Source organism: Myodes glareolus, chromosome 6, assembly GCF_982192425.1.
Source record: "Myodes glareolus chromosome 6, mMyoGla1.1, whole genome shotgun sequence".
NCBI classification, from domain to species: domain Eukaryota; kingdom Metazoa; phylum Chordata; class Mammalia; order Rodentia; family Cricetidae; genus Myodes; species Myodes glareolus.
Window position 1 is genome coordinate 116,673,747 of NC_142031.1, and position 17,125 is coordinate 116,690,871.

The 17,125-nt window shown below is 49.9% G+C and overlaps 1 protein-coding gene across 2 annotated transcripts in view; it reads right to left on the reverse strand.

Annotated features, from left to right (window-relative positions):
* Cnpy1 (canopy FGF signaling regulator 1) overlaps positions 1 to 17,125 on the reverse strand; it is a 107,062-nt gene that overhangs the window by 38,703 nt on the left and 51,234 nt on the right. Inside the window, exon 1 of one of the 2 annotated variants that reach the window (XM_048440190.3) lies at positions 11,919 to 12,109. The exons of the other annotated variant lie outside the window; for it this stretch is intronic. Within the exon in view, the coding sequence (XP_048296147.2) occupies positions 11,919 to 12,021 (103 nt within the window). The 5' untranslated portion in view covers positions 12,022 to 12,109. Of the gene's footprint in view, positions 1 to 11,918; positions 12,110 to 17,125 lie in introns of those variants that run through there. 2 annotated transcript variants of the gene reach the window in all.

The following is a 17,125-nucleotide window of genomic DNA, read 5'->3' on the forward strand; positions in this document are numbered from 1 at the left end:
GAGGGAAGCTTCTAGTGCTGGCAGCTTATCAGATAACCCAGAGCCTCTCTGGTGGTTTTGCTTTGGCCTAAGTAGCCACTTACATCACAGGAAAGCATTGCTCAAAGTTGCCCCCTGCTCTTAAAAGTCCATCTCTGTGAACTCTGAGACACACTTCTTAGGGGCTCTCTGGATGATCTCCCCCACTTAAAATCTTTCTCCCTTCCTCTCAGGTGCTTAGCATCCAGCTTGAGACAGATGAGCTGTTACTGTAATAAAGCCTTTGGTGCCTCCACACCAACCTCCTCAACTGGACTGGAAGCCAACTCCGGACTCCTTGTCCCTACCTATCTGTGGACAAGAGGTCAGCACCACAGAAGCAGCTTTGGAGACGCTGAAGAAACACAGCAGGAAAAATCCAGGTCCCAAGTACTTTGTGCAGACAGAGCTGCGTGCCAGTCTAGATGGTTCACCAGGCTGTTGAGTGACTCAGAAGCCGTCTGTTCCACCCTGGATCTCTACCCTGGAGGCTCCTTGCTGGAGCAGTGTAACCTCACACTCCCAGAACCAGCTTTTGGCACTGGAGATCTGACCCTGGGTTAGGTGCTCTTCTGAATGCACATCAGAATGTAGCAGCAGGTGCCACAGGCTGGGCTAACAAGGCGAAGATGGATCATGTATATAGCTGGTGGTGGCGTGTTTGCTGCTCTCCTGTCACTTTCTAGATAGGCAGAGGTTGAAATAGTTCTAAAGTGGCATGGATGCTGCCCTGTGGCTAATGCTGGAGCCTCCCTCTCTGTGGTGCAGAACTGTTTCCCTGGTACCTGCACATCCAGCTCAGCAGCTCTGAGCTACCCTCAGCCACAGACTTGGAACTATTGGTGTCATGCAAGCCCGGCTACCATCTTGAGCCTGCCAATGACAGCCAGGTCAGAATGGGCTGTTGTCAGTCATTATTACCATTACTGGACCAGCATACAGTCATACCACCCAATCTCATCTGGTCTCAGAAGCTAAACAGGGTTGGGCCTGGTTAGTACTTGGATGGGAGACTGTTACTGGGTGGTAAATCCTGTGCAATTAGCCTAAGGCCTCTAGAGGAATGGCTGGGGTTTGCTTGGCCGTGGTCACAGATGTAACTGGCTGTGATCCAGTTGGTGCTATGTTGACGTAGCCTGTGAAACTGAGAGGCTGCCCTGGGCTATCATTACACTCCTAGGTTATGGAATGCAAGCATCCCTCCCAGTGATACATGCTGGTTCTACAACTGTTTGTTCTGGAAACTCCCAGCAGGGCCAGCTCACCCTTGGTCCTTCTTTTCTTACTACTAGAGCGAGGATGCTGGCTGAAGCTGGTCTTAGGCAGTGAGGAACAGGAAACAATAAGATGTCCAGTGATGAACTGTGAGGCCAGCGCCTCCCAGTGGACTTCCATATCCCTTATGGAGGGTAAAAGAGCAGGGGAGAGCAGGAATGGTAGAACAAGGATAAAGGGTGGCTTTGCACTTCCCTGTCTCTCCCAGGAAGGACTGTGGTTGTGTCTGGAACCTTTCCAGCCGGCAAGTCTCAGGTCAAGGTCACCCTCCCTGGAGTGGGCTGTGAACTGGCAAGCAGGACAGGCATCCTGGCTATTGAGGCCAAGGGGATCACTGTGGTGTCCACTGTGGGCTGCAGAACTGTCACTGGGCAAATGTTTCTCTCCTAGCCCATTCTGTTCCTTTTCCTCCCTTCCCAGAGACTAAGCAGAGTACTTCTCTTGTGTGTGACCTACTCACTAACCCCATCTTAGGATCTTAGAACCTCGGTGTTACTTCTACATCTAGGCTCAGCCAGTATGGGGCTGGAGCAATGAGGAGTTACCCAGGAAACAAAGCCCCCAGAGGGAAGACCCACAGCCATGGTTTGGGGGAGCTTCTCAGGGCCAAGAAGACACCATTAGGTTCCGGAAAGGACAGGATGGGTGGGAGGGGTACCTCTGGCACTGCCATACCATCTTCTACTTCCCCAAGGAGAAACAGCTCTTTGAGAAAAGATCATTTTAAATTTCTGCCCCAGGTCACAGAACATGTTAAAGGAGAGTCACATCAGCGACCTGGGCTCCATATTTCAAGTCCAGCATTAATTTAAATGTTAATCTGAAATCTTCACACAAGCCACTGGAGTTTAGAGTTTATTAAAGCAGACGGCAGGAGTGGAGCCTCATGGGGGCCCTGGCGGGTCACATTGCCTGCCAGAGGGCAAGTCCCCCCGCCCAGCTGGGTCTCCCCATCCTTTCCACACTGCAGCTCCTCCTCTCTCCCTGCCTTCCTCTTTCTCTGTCAGAGGAAGATTTGAAAACGGGGACAGGAAACTCAGGTGAGTTCCTGGTACTCAGACGATGGGCCATCTCTAGACATCTACAAGCACCGACCCTGTCTGTGTATCACCTCCCAGTGCCAGCATGACACACAGCCTGGACTGGATACAACGGAAGAATTTACACAGAATAATGGGCAGGTGCTGTCTTTCAGGGGCTGCTTGCTCTTTGGTGTTGTTCCTTTCTGGAAGCAAAGGAATCTTATGCTTGACACTGGCTATCTTCAAGGTACAAAGAAAGTCACTGAGTATAAATCACTGCCCTACCTTGCAGGAGCGCTCATCTGCCTGTGAGCTCAATCCCAGAAGAAAGCCAGATAGTGAGAGGCATCCAAGGATACCGTTGGTACCCAAGGACACCTGACCCATCTGGAGACCGAACCGTGGAACTTTCTGAAGCCCTCTAGGACAAGAAGCATGGGTTGAGGTGGCTACTAACCTCTGCATGATCAATTACTTTTAAATTGACATGTGATATCCCAATAGGAAGGTGTATTGCAAACTCTACCCCTTTGCAGACATTTAAATGACGGATGGCCTAGCCTGGGTCAACTTCTGTGCCAAGAGACACCCGAGCCTTCTCTTAGGCTGAAATTACATCTCACTGGATTGAGGATCACAGCTCACAATATGGACACTTAGGGCTCTGCAACTTGGAGTGAGAAAAGCCGCTGTCTTAGTTAGGTTTCTCTTGCTGTGAAGAGACACTGTGACCATGGCAACTCTTAGAAAGGGAACATTTAATTGGGACTGGCTTACAGTTTCAGAGATTTAGTCCATTGTCATCATGGCAGGAAGCCTGGTGGCATGCAGGCAGACAAGGTGCTGGAAAAGGAGCTGAGAGTTCTACTTCTTGATCTACAGCAGGAAAAGATAGTGTGCCACTGAGCCTGGGCTTGAGCTTCTGAGGCCTTAAAGTCCTCCCCGACAGTGACACACTTCCTCCAATGGAGCCACTTCTACTCCAACAAGGCCACACCTCCTAATTGTGCCTTGCCACTCCTTGTAGGCCAAGCATTCAAACACATGAGCCTATTGGGATCATTCCTATTCAAATCACCATAGCCACCTCCATTCCTTCATTGATGGGCTTTCAGGTAACAGAGCTCTGGTATCTTTCAGAAAGGAGGAATTACATACCAGGAGAACGGGGTGGATGGCACAGGCCAGAAAACAGGACTCACACACACTTAGCCTCTCCTCCACCCAGAGATATTGAAGTGTCTGTTTTGGCAGTCCTGGATCTAGCTATATCTGCCTTGGTGTACATCATAGAATGGTACTGTGCAAAGTGTGGAGCCCAAGAACCCTCAAAGCCCCTCTGAGCCTCACCACGGCCATCTTAGAGGGCCCTGGCCACTGTGTAAGGAGTCACACTGGTTACCTCATGATGAAAGGTTGCCAGGGTCCCAGTCATGTAAGGCTACCAGCCACACTGCACACACAGGCACAGAGGAAGTAAGGATGAGTGAGAGCCAGTGCCAGAGCCACATCCATGAAGGGCTACCAGCTGCACTGCACACACAGGTACAGGGGATGCTGCGGAACAGACTGTGGAAGCGAACTGATGACTAATGTCTTGAGTTCAGGATAGGTAACACAAACATGTGGGTGGGATGTAGTCAGAGATGACTGACTACAGCCATGATTAACACAAATGCTAAGAACCCAATGAATTTGAGAGCACACTGGGAGGTAAAGAATCAAAAGCACTGGTGATGGGGAGGGGGGGCAGGGATACTCAGGGTAGGGCAGTCACAGGGACTGCCTCCCAGGTACCATGGCTGCCCACTTTCTTTGGTTATTAAAAACTTTTCACTCTACTTGTTGGCCTCTAACTGCATCCTGACCAGCTACTGGTATGGGATGAGTGTGCTTCGTTACCCATGGAGAATAAAAGCTGCTGGAGGTCTTCTGGAAGCTTCTGCTCTTTACAAAACAGAGACCTGTAGGAGCATCTCAGAGTCAGGGCAGAAGAGGGAGAGGGAAGAGGCTGGAGCTCTGGAGACACACTGAGACCTTTGTGGGCTCCTGACTTCAGGGGTTTAACTCATCCCCCTGGTGCTGAAGCCATTTTGTTTGGAAGGATGCTGCTTGTTTCTGAAGCCTGTGGCCTTCCGGAGGACAATGGTGTTCTAGGACTGTTATAAATGTTGCAGACAGTACTCGACAACAGAAGTCTCACATGACTCTGGAGGCTAACAGTGAGATGAGGGGCTCAAGGACAAGGCAATGCCTCCCAGGGCTTCCTTTCTCAGCGGCCTGGCAACAATGTGTCTCTCCATAGCAATCCCTGTATATATACCCATCCTACTCCCCGTGTGGGTCACCAGTCATACTGGGTAAGGCCCACTCCACAGATTCTAGCTTACTTCAACCTTGTGTTTAAAGGGCCTGTCTCCCAAAACAGCCTTGTGGGTAGTTATGGTTTTAGTATATGGATGGCTAAGGGTACAATTCTACCCCAACAAGCAATAAGAAGGAAACCTGCCTTTTAGAGTAAGGAAGTCAATAGACTGGCCATTCCCTATTGCTTGCGTCAGCCGCTTGGTGCCCAGATAGTCCACATCTTGGCAATGCTCTTGGCTTTTCCTGCAGGATACTGGGTATCATCCATAGTTCCAGGTCTCAGATTCTCTGACCCCTGCATCTGGGTCTCCCAAGATTGTCTACTTGTCACTTTAAAGGAATGTATTCCATTTCTGAAGGCCTGTTGCCTTAACCAGAGCCATCCTGTGGCCTGACCTCACCTTGTCCCCCACATGGAAACAGTCAGGATGCCTGGCTGAGGCAGGTTGTGACCCACCCTCCAGGGCAAGTGAAGGCCTGGCCCATCCTCCAAAGCTCTTGACTGCTCATTAGCTGGACAAGATCAGGGCTCAGCTAGCAAGTGCGTGTCTAGCCAGAGAGCAGCATCCCGCTCTGTGAGGGTCGGACACTGGGCAGAGATTCAGGAGGCAGCAGGTGGGGGGAGGTCTGCAACGATGAGGCTCTACCAGCTGGTGCAGACAAAACTGAAGCCCGGGGCTCCTGCAAGTAGCAGCAGGCCTTGCATCCCCCATCCCATCACCACGGCAACCCGGCCAAGGGAGGGGCTCCCTACTGAGTTTTAACCCAAATTATATTTTCCAGGTCTAAAATCAGAGCCACTGTAAGGCAAGAACTCATTTTCACAACTTTAAGATGCTCTTGCTGAGAGACAAAGATGAGGGATGAATGCTGGGAAGGACAAAAAAAAACCCCTACAGAATGCTGCTTTAAAACAAGCTGCATGCAGTCAGAATGCCTCTACCCCTGCTTCTGGGAAGGTAGGAGATTGGCATTAGGGTGCGGAGGCCACTTTTGGGGGAGCTCTCTAGGTTTAGTGTCATTCTGTTTACCACAAGCCACGCCATCTTCAATGTTCAGGATGAGGCCCTGTGTTCCTAAGGCTACAGAGAGCCCTGATTAGAAAATGCTGTTTGCTTTGGTAGAAATATGGACAGATGCACAGCGGGAAGACTTTGGGTGCTAATATCAAAGAAAGCCATTGTGCCCAGCCTTTGGGCGGCTGGAAATGCACTGAGCCCCCTCAGACAACACCACACAGACCTTGTTTATATACTCTTTTATTGTTCAGTCTTAGTTTGGGGGACTTGACTTCACGTTCCCTGCATGGTGAATCCTTTCTGCAAAATATGTGATTACTTAAAGAAAAGTCTGGACCTGGATGTGATCTGGACCTGTGCATGCTTGTGATCCCAAGCTCAAGTGGGCCACATGAGACTATGCACCCCCCACAAAACACAATGGGAGGGAGGAAGGGCGAGACTAGAAAAAGCCACAGGCTGTGTATTGATTTGCTGTTTCACAAGACACAGGCAGGTGCTTCCGTGTTATTTCCCACCCCATAGGTCTCGCAGGTCCTGTTGGTCTGCGTCAGGGAAAAGAAAGCATTATGTAATTAGAGGTACTCTGGGGAGGCTACACCCTGACACTCTTGGGGGAGTTGGAGGCCACATATAACAATAGCAGCTACTGTGTTCTGTGTTCCGTGTTCCCTGTGAACTGTGCAGCAGTCTAGGTGAGTCCCATGGTCTGTGTCTCGCTCTGTGAGGGCCAAAGGTTTAAAAGCTAGTTGAACTTCCTAACCCGGCTGTCATCTTCTCTGAGGCCCTTCTGAAGCATGTGAGTAGGTGACTGAGGGGCAAAGGGTGGACGGGTGGAACCTCTTCCAGGCACAGCCACAAAAGGACTCTGACAATTAGACTCCCTTCTGAGAGTCCTTTGAGACTCCAACCACAGCCACATTTGCAGAAAAAGGATCTGGTGCAACACAGGCCTGGTGGTGCATGCCCGTAATCCCAGAACTCAAGAGGCTGAAGCGGGGGATCCATGTCAGTTGTCAGTTGGTCTACACAGTGAGGTTAAGGTTAACCTGGAGTACATAACAAGAATGTGTCTCAAAAAACTAAGACAAAATTGTCTAGGTGTGTCTGGCAGTGGGGGTACTTGGGAGGCAGGGGTAGATCTCTGTGAGTTTGAGCCAGTCTGGTCTACAAAGTGAACTCCAGGACAGCTAGAGCTGTTACACAGAGAAAACTTGTCTTGAAAACAAGAAGAAAACAAAAACAACAACCAAAAAGTCTAGTTGTAGCAAGACTCTGAAATGCAAAGTTCATGTGAGTTCTGATATAGTGACGGAGCAACCACTTAGGCCAGCTTTGTCTGGTGTCTTGTGAGTCAGACACCTCCGCCGAAGAATGTCACTATGACTGAACCCCTGTGATCACATCCAAGAGTACTGGGCCTATTCCAGCGGAATCAGAAACCTGTGCTGCCCAGGAAGAAAAATGATATCTCAATAGAGCCAGTTCCAAAGTACATTCCAAAGAAGAGCTTGGCTCCCAGCTCAGTCTGGGTAGAGTTTGGCGAGACAGGCAGTTAGCGCTGGGCATTTTGAGAGCAGAGGCCTATACTCCTCTAGTGCAGCTTGACTTCCTCACGGGAGAAAACCCATCTCCGCTCTAATGCTTGAGCTCTAACAAGGGCCCAGGGTGTCCCTCTGTCGTGGCAGGGACACAGGCAAGACTGGCGAGCACCTAAGCTTGTTTCGACATACAGCTCAGTTTCCCATTGGCTCCTACCAGAAAACACAGAAGACCCCCTAATCCACCAGCCACAGGCACAGAAGCACCCACAGTAGCAGCCAAGGCCCGTCTAGCTCCCAAGTCCCCACACCTAGCCCCAAGTTTTCAGATAGTGAGAAGGAAATGTGGTCAACTCAGACTCCACTGTCTGGGGAGGACTAGGAGGTGACCATGCAGGAGGAATTAGGACATGACAGGGTACTGTCTCTGCTCCCTGCTTGAGGTTCAAGAAGTGATCTCTCAGCCTGCTGCTCTGGCTGAGCTTCCCTGCCTCGGTGGTGATGGATTCTTGTCCTTCTGGAACTACAGGTCAAATAAACCCTTACGTCTATAAGTTGCCTTAGCCATGGCATTGCATCACTGCAATAGAAAGCACCTAATACACATGGGAACCCAAAGACAAGGTCACAAGGGTCTATAAAACAGTGGAAAGTCCGGGTGGGTAGAGGTGAAGCAGTCCCATAGAAAAGGCCCAGAAGTCAGATGAGGAGGTTGGACATCCTACACAGATGAGGTCCAGGCTGGCTGCTGAAGGAGAGGAAGAAAAGAGGGACCCGGGGACACAAGGGTCATCTGGTCGGTGCAGTCAAGTCAGAAACCCCAATGGAAAAGTAAGGAGGCAGAGTCCCTGAGCTGTCTGGCCTCTCTCTGGAAGTTGCTCTGGGGCATGAGTCCATCCATACACCTCCTTGTCACTGTGGGTAGGTCTTAGCTCAGGTTTCCAAAAGTCACCCTCCTTCTGTGAACGCTACCCATTCCCTAATTCAGAATGAACTTGTTCAAATGTTTTTAGTGTAATGAAAACATTAGCTCTAGTCTCAGCGGAGCAGTTGTCACTAAATCAATAGCCTGGGCTGTCCATTATGCTGAGGGATGATGGGCTGAGAGATCTGTGAGAAATGTGAGGCAGAAGAGCCTGCTCCGAGTGATGGACAGGTGGGAAGATATGGAAAAGCTGCTGTCTGTGAGCTGCTGAAACCCCATGAAAGGAGGCCAAGGTAGTCTACACAGTACAGGTGTCCTCTAGGAAAGCGGAACCGGCCTTGGAGATGACCTGTCAGACTGCATCGCATGGCACTGTGAGCCCTGCCCATGGGGCAAGCACAGAGCTCGCCAGTGTCTATAAGAGCTGGTACCTGCTGGATTCTCACATTATGCTCCCTCTATCTCTTCTCCAGCGGACTCACATATAATCCACATGACCCAAAGACATATGTGCACAACACACACATACATGCATGCATACACACACACACAACCATCACCATGACCCAATGACACATGTGCACACACACATACATATATACACAACTCACATGGCCCAAAGATATAACACACACACATATACACACATATATACACACAACTCACGTGGCCTAAAGACATACATGCATATACACATACATACACACAACCAATATGACCTAAAGACATGCATGCACATACATACATAACCATCATGACCCAGCAATAAACATGCACCCATTTGCATACATATATACACATATACACAACCACCATGACTCAAAGACACACTTGCACATATACACATACATAAACAATCATATGATTCAAAGACACACATACACTGATATACATATAACCCATATGGCCCAAACACATACATAGAGTTTACATGGCCCAAAGATATACACACACACTTTCATACAACTTCTCTAAGAGCAGCATCTGGTATGGAACCAAGTTCTCCACAGACAAGGGCAGGGCACAGAGAAGATGAGTCAGAGATAGCAGGGCAGTGTCTGGGTGAGCTCAGGTACCACATGGCTACAGGCCCCACAAAAATGGGTTGGGGATGCTGTGAACATCTGTCGTCTATGCCAGAGTGGGAAGCAATCGGGCTGAGGGGGCAGAACAAGTCAGAAGGGGAGAGGCACAGGCAAATGTGAGCACACGACACTGGCTAGCTGATGGCGGGTGAAGAGCGCACAGGTGAGGGTCAGCAGTGTCGGGATACAAAACTCACATAGAGAACTCACTGCATTTCTACCTACATAAGGTTACGAGAAAACACAATGAAGGAAAGCCAGCTGGAAGTGAGCTCAGACACACTGTGTTCCAGAGCAGTAAAGTGACTCTGTGTGACTCATGCCATTTATGTGCCCGCACTATGGAGTGTACAAGGAGTGACCTTGATGTGGACTGTGGACTCTGGCTGTTGATGCTGTGTCAGTAAGATTCACCCATTGCAGCAAATGGACCATGTGGGAGATGATGGTGGTGAGATGGTAGGGGGCTGTTGGGTGCTGAGGGGGCAGGGGCTGTTGGGTGCTGAGGGGGCAGGAGCTGTGGGTAATGGTGGGGAGGCTGTGGGGTGAGGGTGGGGATGTTATGGGTGATAGTGGGGGGCTATGGGGTGATGGTGGGGGTGTTGGGGATTCTGGGGTGATTGTAGGGAGGTTGTGGGGGTGTTGATAGGAAGGCTGTGGAGTGATGGGAGTTGCGGAGTAATGGTGGGGTGAGCTTCAGGTTCGTGAGACTCTCTCTTTCTCTCTCTCTCTCTCACACACACACACACACACGAGAGAGAGAGAGAGAGAGAGAGAGAGAGAGAGAGAGAGAGAGAGAGAGAGAGAGAATTTCTGATGACTGGCTCCTAACTCCTCACTCAGGTCTTGGGATGTTTGCTATGATGATATGACCCTGTGCCCAGCCCCATGCTGGATACATTGAAAACTCATCAGCATCTCAAAATGCTCAAAGCATCCCCAGTACACGTCTACTTAAGATCCACACCAAGGCTGTGAAACCCTGTGGCACACTGCATACAGCGCAGAGGGGAGAGAAGGAAGGCAACTGGAATTCTTATCCTGTCCCCTCAGCTCTCTGAGTTCCTGCCTCCTCTTGCCAGCCCGAAGGATCCATGCTCTCCATGCCAGCTGCCCCTTGTACCCCCTCTTTTGGATGACTTGGAAAGTGGCCCTCCAGGCTTCCTCGGGCAGCCACGTTCACAGGCAACTCCCTCTAGGGGCCCCCAGCACACCCCTACAGGAGCTGGGCTGGGCCTCCTATTTGCATGAGAGCTTTATGAAATCAGTGACTTGCATCAGAATAAAGACATACATCAGTGTGGGGGCTGTGCAGAGGGGCTGTTTGACATGGTAGGTTCTCTGTCACCTCCCTGATGGCCTCTGCCTAGGGGACTGCAGTGACAATGCCTAGGGTGGGACGGAAGGGCTCAGCCGACTCTGAGAAGGGGAGGATGGCTCTAGGAAGGGTGCAGCACACACTCCTCATCACTACCCTTCAGCACTCCTCCTCAGCCTCACCCAACTCCACACCCCTGCCAACGCCCACGGGATAGACCAGTGGTTCTCAACCTGTGGGTCACGACCCCTTAACAAACTTCTATCTCCAAAAATACTTAGATTTTGATTCATAATAGTAGTAAATTCCAGCTATGAAGTAACAGAGAAAATCATGTTGTAGTCGGGGGTCACCACAACACGAGGCACTATATGAAAAGGTCACAGTGTTAGGAAGGTTGACAACCACTGGGATAGACCGCCTCCTTGGATTCTACTCCTTCATCAATTCTGTGCTCAGCCCCCTGTACCCCCCACTTGGTGCTTTTGCAACTGCCCCAGTCCTGGTCCCAGAGCCAGTCTAGATGCCAACATCATGTCAAGGGACAGGTTTAACTTCTCAGAAAGAGGCAGTTTGACCGGGCTGCTCCAAACCCACGTCCCCAGTGATCCTGTTGTGGAGATTGCAGATGCCCAGAAACAGACAACAGAGTGTTCTACTCAAGACCCAAGCATCAATGAACCTAAAGCCAACCAGAAGCATTTGGCTGCACCTCTGCCCCAGGTTCCCTTCTCGGCCGCACATGGGCAGTCCTCTACCAAGGGGGCATTCCAAGGACAGGCATTTTTGTTGGGGGGGATTATCGCCTTCCTGCCTACATCTCCCACAGTTCTATCAACTAGAGGCGCTTGCTGTGGATGTCAGAGCTGAGATAAGGTCTGTCCTGTCTTTTGTCCTCTAATAACTGGAGCCACCTGTGAACCCTGTGGATCCAAGGGGTAGACTGACTTCCCAAACCACAGCAGCACCTCTTTAGTCAAGCATCACCTCCCTGGTTCCTGGAACTAGCAGCCCATCAATTTGCCCAGTGCTGACCGGCACCTGCCTCTGTCTCCAGTCACACGGGAGTCAAGAGAAAGATGGCAGAGGCAAGGGACCCTCCTTGTTCACGCAGAAGTCACAGCAGGATAGCTGAAATGCCAGAACAGCAAGCAGCAAGCTGTGCACTCCAAGACTGGGTCAGCAGCCACATAGCAGGAACCTCAGAGGGCTTCTCCTGAGTACCCAAGACACAGAAGTGATGGCAAAAGGAACCTGTCCAGCGGCCTGTCTCTCACAGAGTAGGGACAAGCTGTGTACTCCAGAAGCCTGGAGCTGAGACACCCTACACCCCACCCCCAGCACTCACCTCCACAACGCACATTGGGTTCCTCAGAGTCCTGGGCCAGTGTGGGCCACAGCAGCAGGGCAAGCAGGACCAGTAAGGCCGTGGGCAGCAGGGCAAGACCCATGTCTCTCCAAAGATGCCCGTAGCAGCCAAGGTGCAGAAGCAGGGAAAGGGCACACAAAGGTCCCTAAGCAACTTTGGCTTCAGGAGACCTGCGCATCCTGTCCCGCCCTTCCCACAGGCCTTGCACCTGGCTGGCCTGCAGGTGCACTGCAGCTGTCTCCTGTTGATTACCTACTGTGCCCACCCACCTTCCTCTGGGCCACAACCCTGTGCTGGCCCCACCCCCTGTGCTTAAAATGAGTCCCTGGGTACCTCTCTGCCCTCAGCAAGTGCTGCACCTGGCCCCACTCCAGGCCTGCAGCTGCTTCTCTCAATCCAGCTAGCCACAGTCCAGACTTATCCCTCCTCTAGATCTTCACTTTAATCCTGCTGTTGCCCCTACTCCTATCTTGGCATTCACTCAATAGAACATCACCCTTCATTCCCTGACCTTGTCCATCTGAGGTCCCAACCTGTCCACCTCAGCCCCTCTTTGCTGAGGTCTGGGTTCCCAGCACAAAGCCAGGATGAAAATCTTCACCCTGAAGGTAAAGATCAGGATCCCTTTGGGCTTTACAGGGTCTGAGAAACTCCTGTAGTAGTTACTACAGCAGCTGGCCTTCTTGCTGGGCTCTTGTCTGGGTGCTTACCCACCTTTCTCCACCCTTTCCTGCCCTGCTCACTCTTCTTCCTCCCTTCCTCTATCCCCCTCACAAGTGTCCTCCCACCCCTCCCCCTGCAGCCTCCCTGGACTGCCTCTCCTGACCTTGTCCTTGACCCTGTCAGCTCCTGACAGATGCTGATCAAATACCGCCTTGTTAGAACCCTGCCTTAAAAATCATTCGGGCAAGAGGCTAGAGATGTGGTTCAGCTGATAGAGTGCTTGCCTATCAAGCATGAAGCCCTGGCTTCAGTCCCCAGCACTGCGTGGACTGGACGTGCTGGTGCACACCTGTATCTCAGCGTGCAGGAGGTGGAAGCAACTGAAAGTCATCCTCAGCTATACATGAGATCCCATCTCACAACAAACAAACAAACCCCAAAATACCCAGGCAAGTCTCCTGCTTCAAAAACAGAACAGCAGCTGTGACAAACCAAGACTGTCATCTTCCACAGCCTCTCCTTGGCTCCTGGGGACAGGGACTAGCCCACTGTGGGCAAGGCGGAGCACACTGGGGACCTCCTTGAGTGCCTGGAGCCCAGCCCCTCCCTACTGCCCCGCCTCCAGCAGGGAGAACTGCTCTTGCTTTCACTGTAGTTTCAAGCGCTTAGTCCTCCAGGCTCAAAGAAGTAAGTGTAGGTCAAACCCCTTGCCTTCTATTTACTGGCTTCCGCTGTGAGCCTGGCCAGGGTCTTCTGCAGTACTGGCTACTAGATCTCTCCCAACCCCAAGTACAAAGGAAACTGAGCCACAGGGAGCTTTGTACATACAACTTTACTATGTATAGTGGCAGAACTTCATTTTTAATCACAGTGCCCCTCTGCCAGTCACTTTGCTGCTGGAAGTCGTCCATGAGATATAAGCAGAAGGTATTGCGTTAAATTAGGAAGACTGGATCCTTCTTGCTTCCTTTTAGAAAAGTAGATTTGATGGCTGGAATGCCTGCAGGCTGGCATCTTCGAATCTGAGAGTCTCAAGATCAAGAATTTGGAGGTGTTATCTCTAATGACATCATAAAGCGTTTGCTCCAGTCTTTGACTCGGCTTTGGACCTTCCCATAGAAAGAAAAGAAAATTAATTTCTGCTTGGCTTGAGCCATTGTCATTTCAGGTATTCCCAGAAGCTGAGTGAATTCCCAGCCGAAAAGGCAGAGTGGTGCGTATGTCCCTTCCTATCGGTTTCACAGCTGACATGATAACCCTGAGACTGATAACTGGGACCAAGGGAAGAAGCCCGGAGGCCAGCAGACAGTGAGGAACACGTAAACAGGAGAGTGGGCTATGGAGCACCAGGGGACATGACCCCCGATAGCACAAAGTTGCCCCCAGCTGGGTGCTGTGTGCATCTCTGGATCTCTAACGGGAAGCCAGTTTTCTTTTCACCTGCAGGACCCACAATATACTGTCTTAGTTAGAGTTTCTATGACTGTGATGAAACACCATAATCAAAAGCAAGTTAGGGAGGAAAGGGCTCGTTTTGGCTTACACTTCCACACTGTAGTCTATCATCAAAGGAAGTCAGGATAGGAACTCAAACAGCACAGAAACCTGGAGTCAGGAGCTGACGCAGAGTCCATAGAGGAGTGCTGCTTACTTGCTTGCTCATCACAACTTTCTTAGCTTGCTGATTATAGAACCCAGAACTACCAGTGAAGGGATGACCCAACCCACAATGGGGTAGGCTCTTCCACATCAATCACTAATTAAGAAAATGCTTTGCAACCAGATATTATGGAGGTATTTTCTGAATTGAGGTTATCTCTTTTCAGATAACTCTAGTTTGTATCAAGTTGACACTGGTCCATCCTGGAAAGTTGGTTGCCAGGCTCTGTAGCCATCCAGGCTCTGTCAGGCCCAGTCCCTCCTCAGTGCCAGGCTTACAAGGTCACATCATCTGCATCCTATGGATCTATACAGCTGCATGAGGGAGAGGATGGGAATGGTAGTGATGATGATGGTGCTGATGATGGAGATGAAGATGGTGATAATGATGTAGCCTGACCGCCCCATGGTCCAGCCTCTCTTCTCTATTTACTAACAAAAGGACTTCTCAAAAGTCAACCTTGGTACCCAAAGAAGAAGGTGATGCCCACCACAAAGGGATTAGTCAACAAGGGCACTGATGGGGATGTGCCTCAAGACAGATGGGCTCCAGATGAATTCAGAAACAGCAGTTACAAGAGAATGCCTTTATACATATACCCATGCTCATCGCACACACACACACACACACACACACACACACACACACACACACACACACACACGGGAGTAGGGATGAACAGTAGTTATTTGTGCAGTGGAACTGCACTGGATGCTATAATGGTGAATATGTCTCTCCAGGGCTGGGGAGATGGCTCAGTGTGTAAAGGTGCCTGCTGCCAAGCCTGGTGACATGAATTTGATCCCCAGACCCACATGATGAATGGACAGAATCAACCCTAGAAGTTGTCCTCTGTTCTCCATAGGCACACTCACAAACATATACATACATGCACACATAAATAAGTCATACATGGACAAATAAATGTAATTAAAAAATACATTTCTTAAACACAGGACTCAAATGAGAATCAGGCTACAACTGAGGATTCTAAGTGTTACGGTGTCTATCCACAGAGAGTCTTCTATTCTAGCACACACACTGCTCTTGCAGGGGCTAGGGATGGTGGTGGTTGTACAAGGCATTTTTGTAGCTCTGTCAAATAGTGTTGACAACATAAATGTGCTCCTAGAAATGACGTATACCAAAAACAAAATAAATTAAAAAAAAACAAGAATTGGAATAAAAAAAATCAGCAATGTTACAATTGGGGAATGGAATAGCAGAGGACCTTTCTTTTTTTTTTTTTTTTTTTTTTGTTCTCAGCACCCCATGGCACCTGACCACTGCCTGTAACCCCAGTTTCAGGAAATTGGCTGCTCTGGTGGTTGAATAAGAATGGCTCCCACGGGTTCATATATTCGGATGCTTAGTCACCAGGAAGTGGCACTATTTGAGAGAATTAGAAGGGTTAAGAGGTGTTGTTGAAGGAAGCATGTCACTAGGGGTGGGCTTTGAGGTTTCAATTTCTGTGCCCAGTCTAGAGTCTCTCTAGGCCTATGGATCAGGATGGAGCTTTCAGCTATTTTTTCAACTCCATGCATGCCACCACGATCCCCACCATGATAATGGACTAGCCTCTGAAACTGTAAACAAGTCCCCAATTAAATGCTTTCTTTTATAAGAGTTCCCTTGGTCATCGTTTCTCTTCATAAAAATAGAACAGTGACTAAGACAAAGGTTTCTTCTGGCCTCTGCAGACACCAGGCACACACACGGTGTACGTACACACATGTGGGTCAAACAACCTACACATAAAATCAGATTTTTAAAAAGAAAAACTAGAAATAAAATCTGGGGAACACAGTAAGATGACAGGGTGCAAGGAAGGATAGTGTCTCTATGGGTGTGGGACCAGTGTGGGCTCCTAAATGGGCAGCATCCAAAAGGCCATTTACAGTGCAAATGCACTCATCAGATCACCCACAGGCTTGGCTTCCAGAAAGTGTGCCCCACAGACTCGTGTGGCAGTTTCTCTGTGGCTACTCATGACAGTCCTTGTCAGCCAAATAGGAAACAATTTACCTCAGTAGCAAACAGGTGAGATTGATGTGCAACCACTATGTGAGGAGAAGGAGGTGTGTACTTCTAGAGATAGTCTCACACACGTGCACATACACACACCCAGGACCTGTGGATGCTGTCCAGATGCTCTTAAAATAGTTCCAGTGAGTGACTCCAGGGTCCGGGCTGTAGCTCAGTAGCAGAGGACTTGTGAGATGCTCAGGATAGGTACCCTCCCTAGCACTGCATAAAATCAGGCACGGGGGACCATCTTGTGATCCCAGCCCTTGGAAGCTGAAGGCAGGATGATTCTAAGTTCAAGGCCATCCTCAGCGACCTAGGGAATTTGAGCTATGTGAGACTGTGGTTAAGAGCATGCTGCTGCTCTTGCAGTGGACCGAGTTCGGTTCTGAGCACCTATGTCAGGTGGCTCACACCCACCTGTAACTCTAGCTCCAGAGGATTCGATGCCTTCTTCTGGCCTCACAGACACAGCATTCTTGTGCATTGTGCATCCTACCATACAGACACACATGCATGCTGATAGTTCAAACTAAAAATGCATCTTGGTAGAAGAAAATTTGAAACAGCATTGTATCGAATAGCATGCCACCCTCTGCATAAAGCAAACTTCCTCTGGAGGGCGTGAAGACACACAATGGGTACCTTATTCTTTGCTGATAAAAGCTAGCAGCATTTGCCTATTGAGAAACCTTGCCTTGGTCCCTGGTCTAGCAGGGCACTCTCAAGTGACAGGGTCATCTTTCTTACGGGATGTAGCTGACTCCAGTGTCCTAAGCCACAGTCCAGTCCTGGCAGCAGGAGCTTCAGGCAGGCTCTCATCCTGACCTTCAGCATA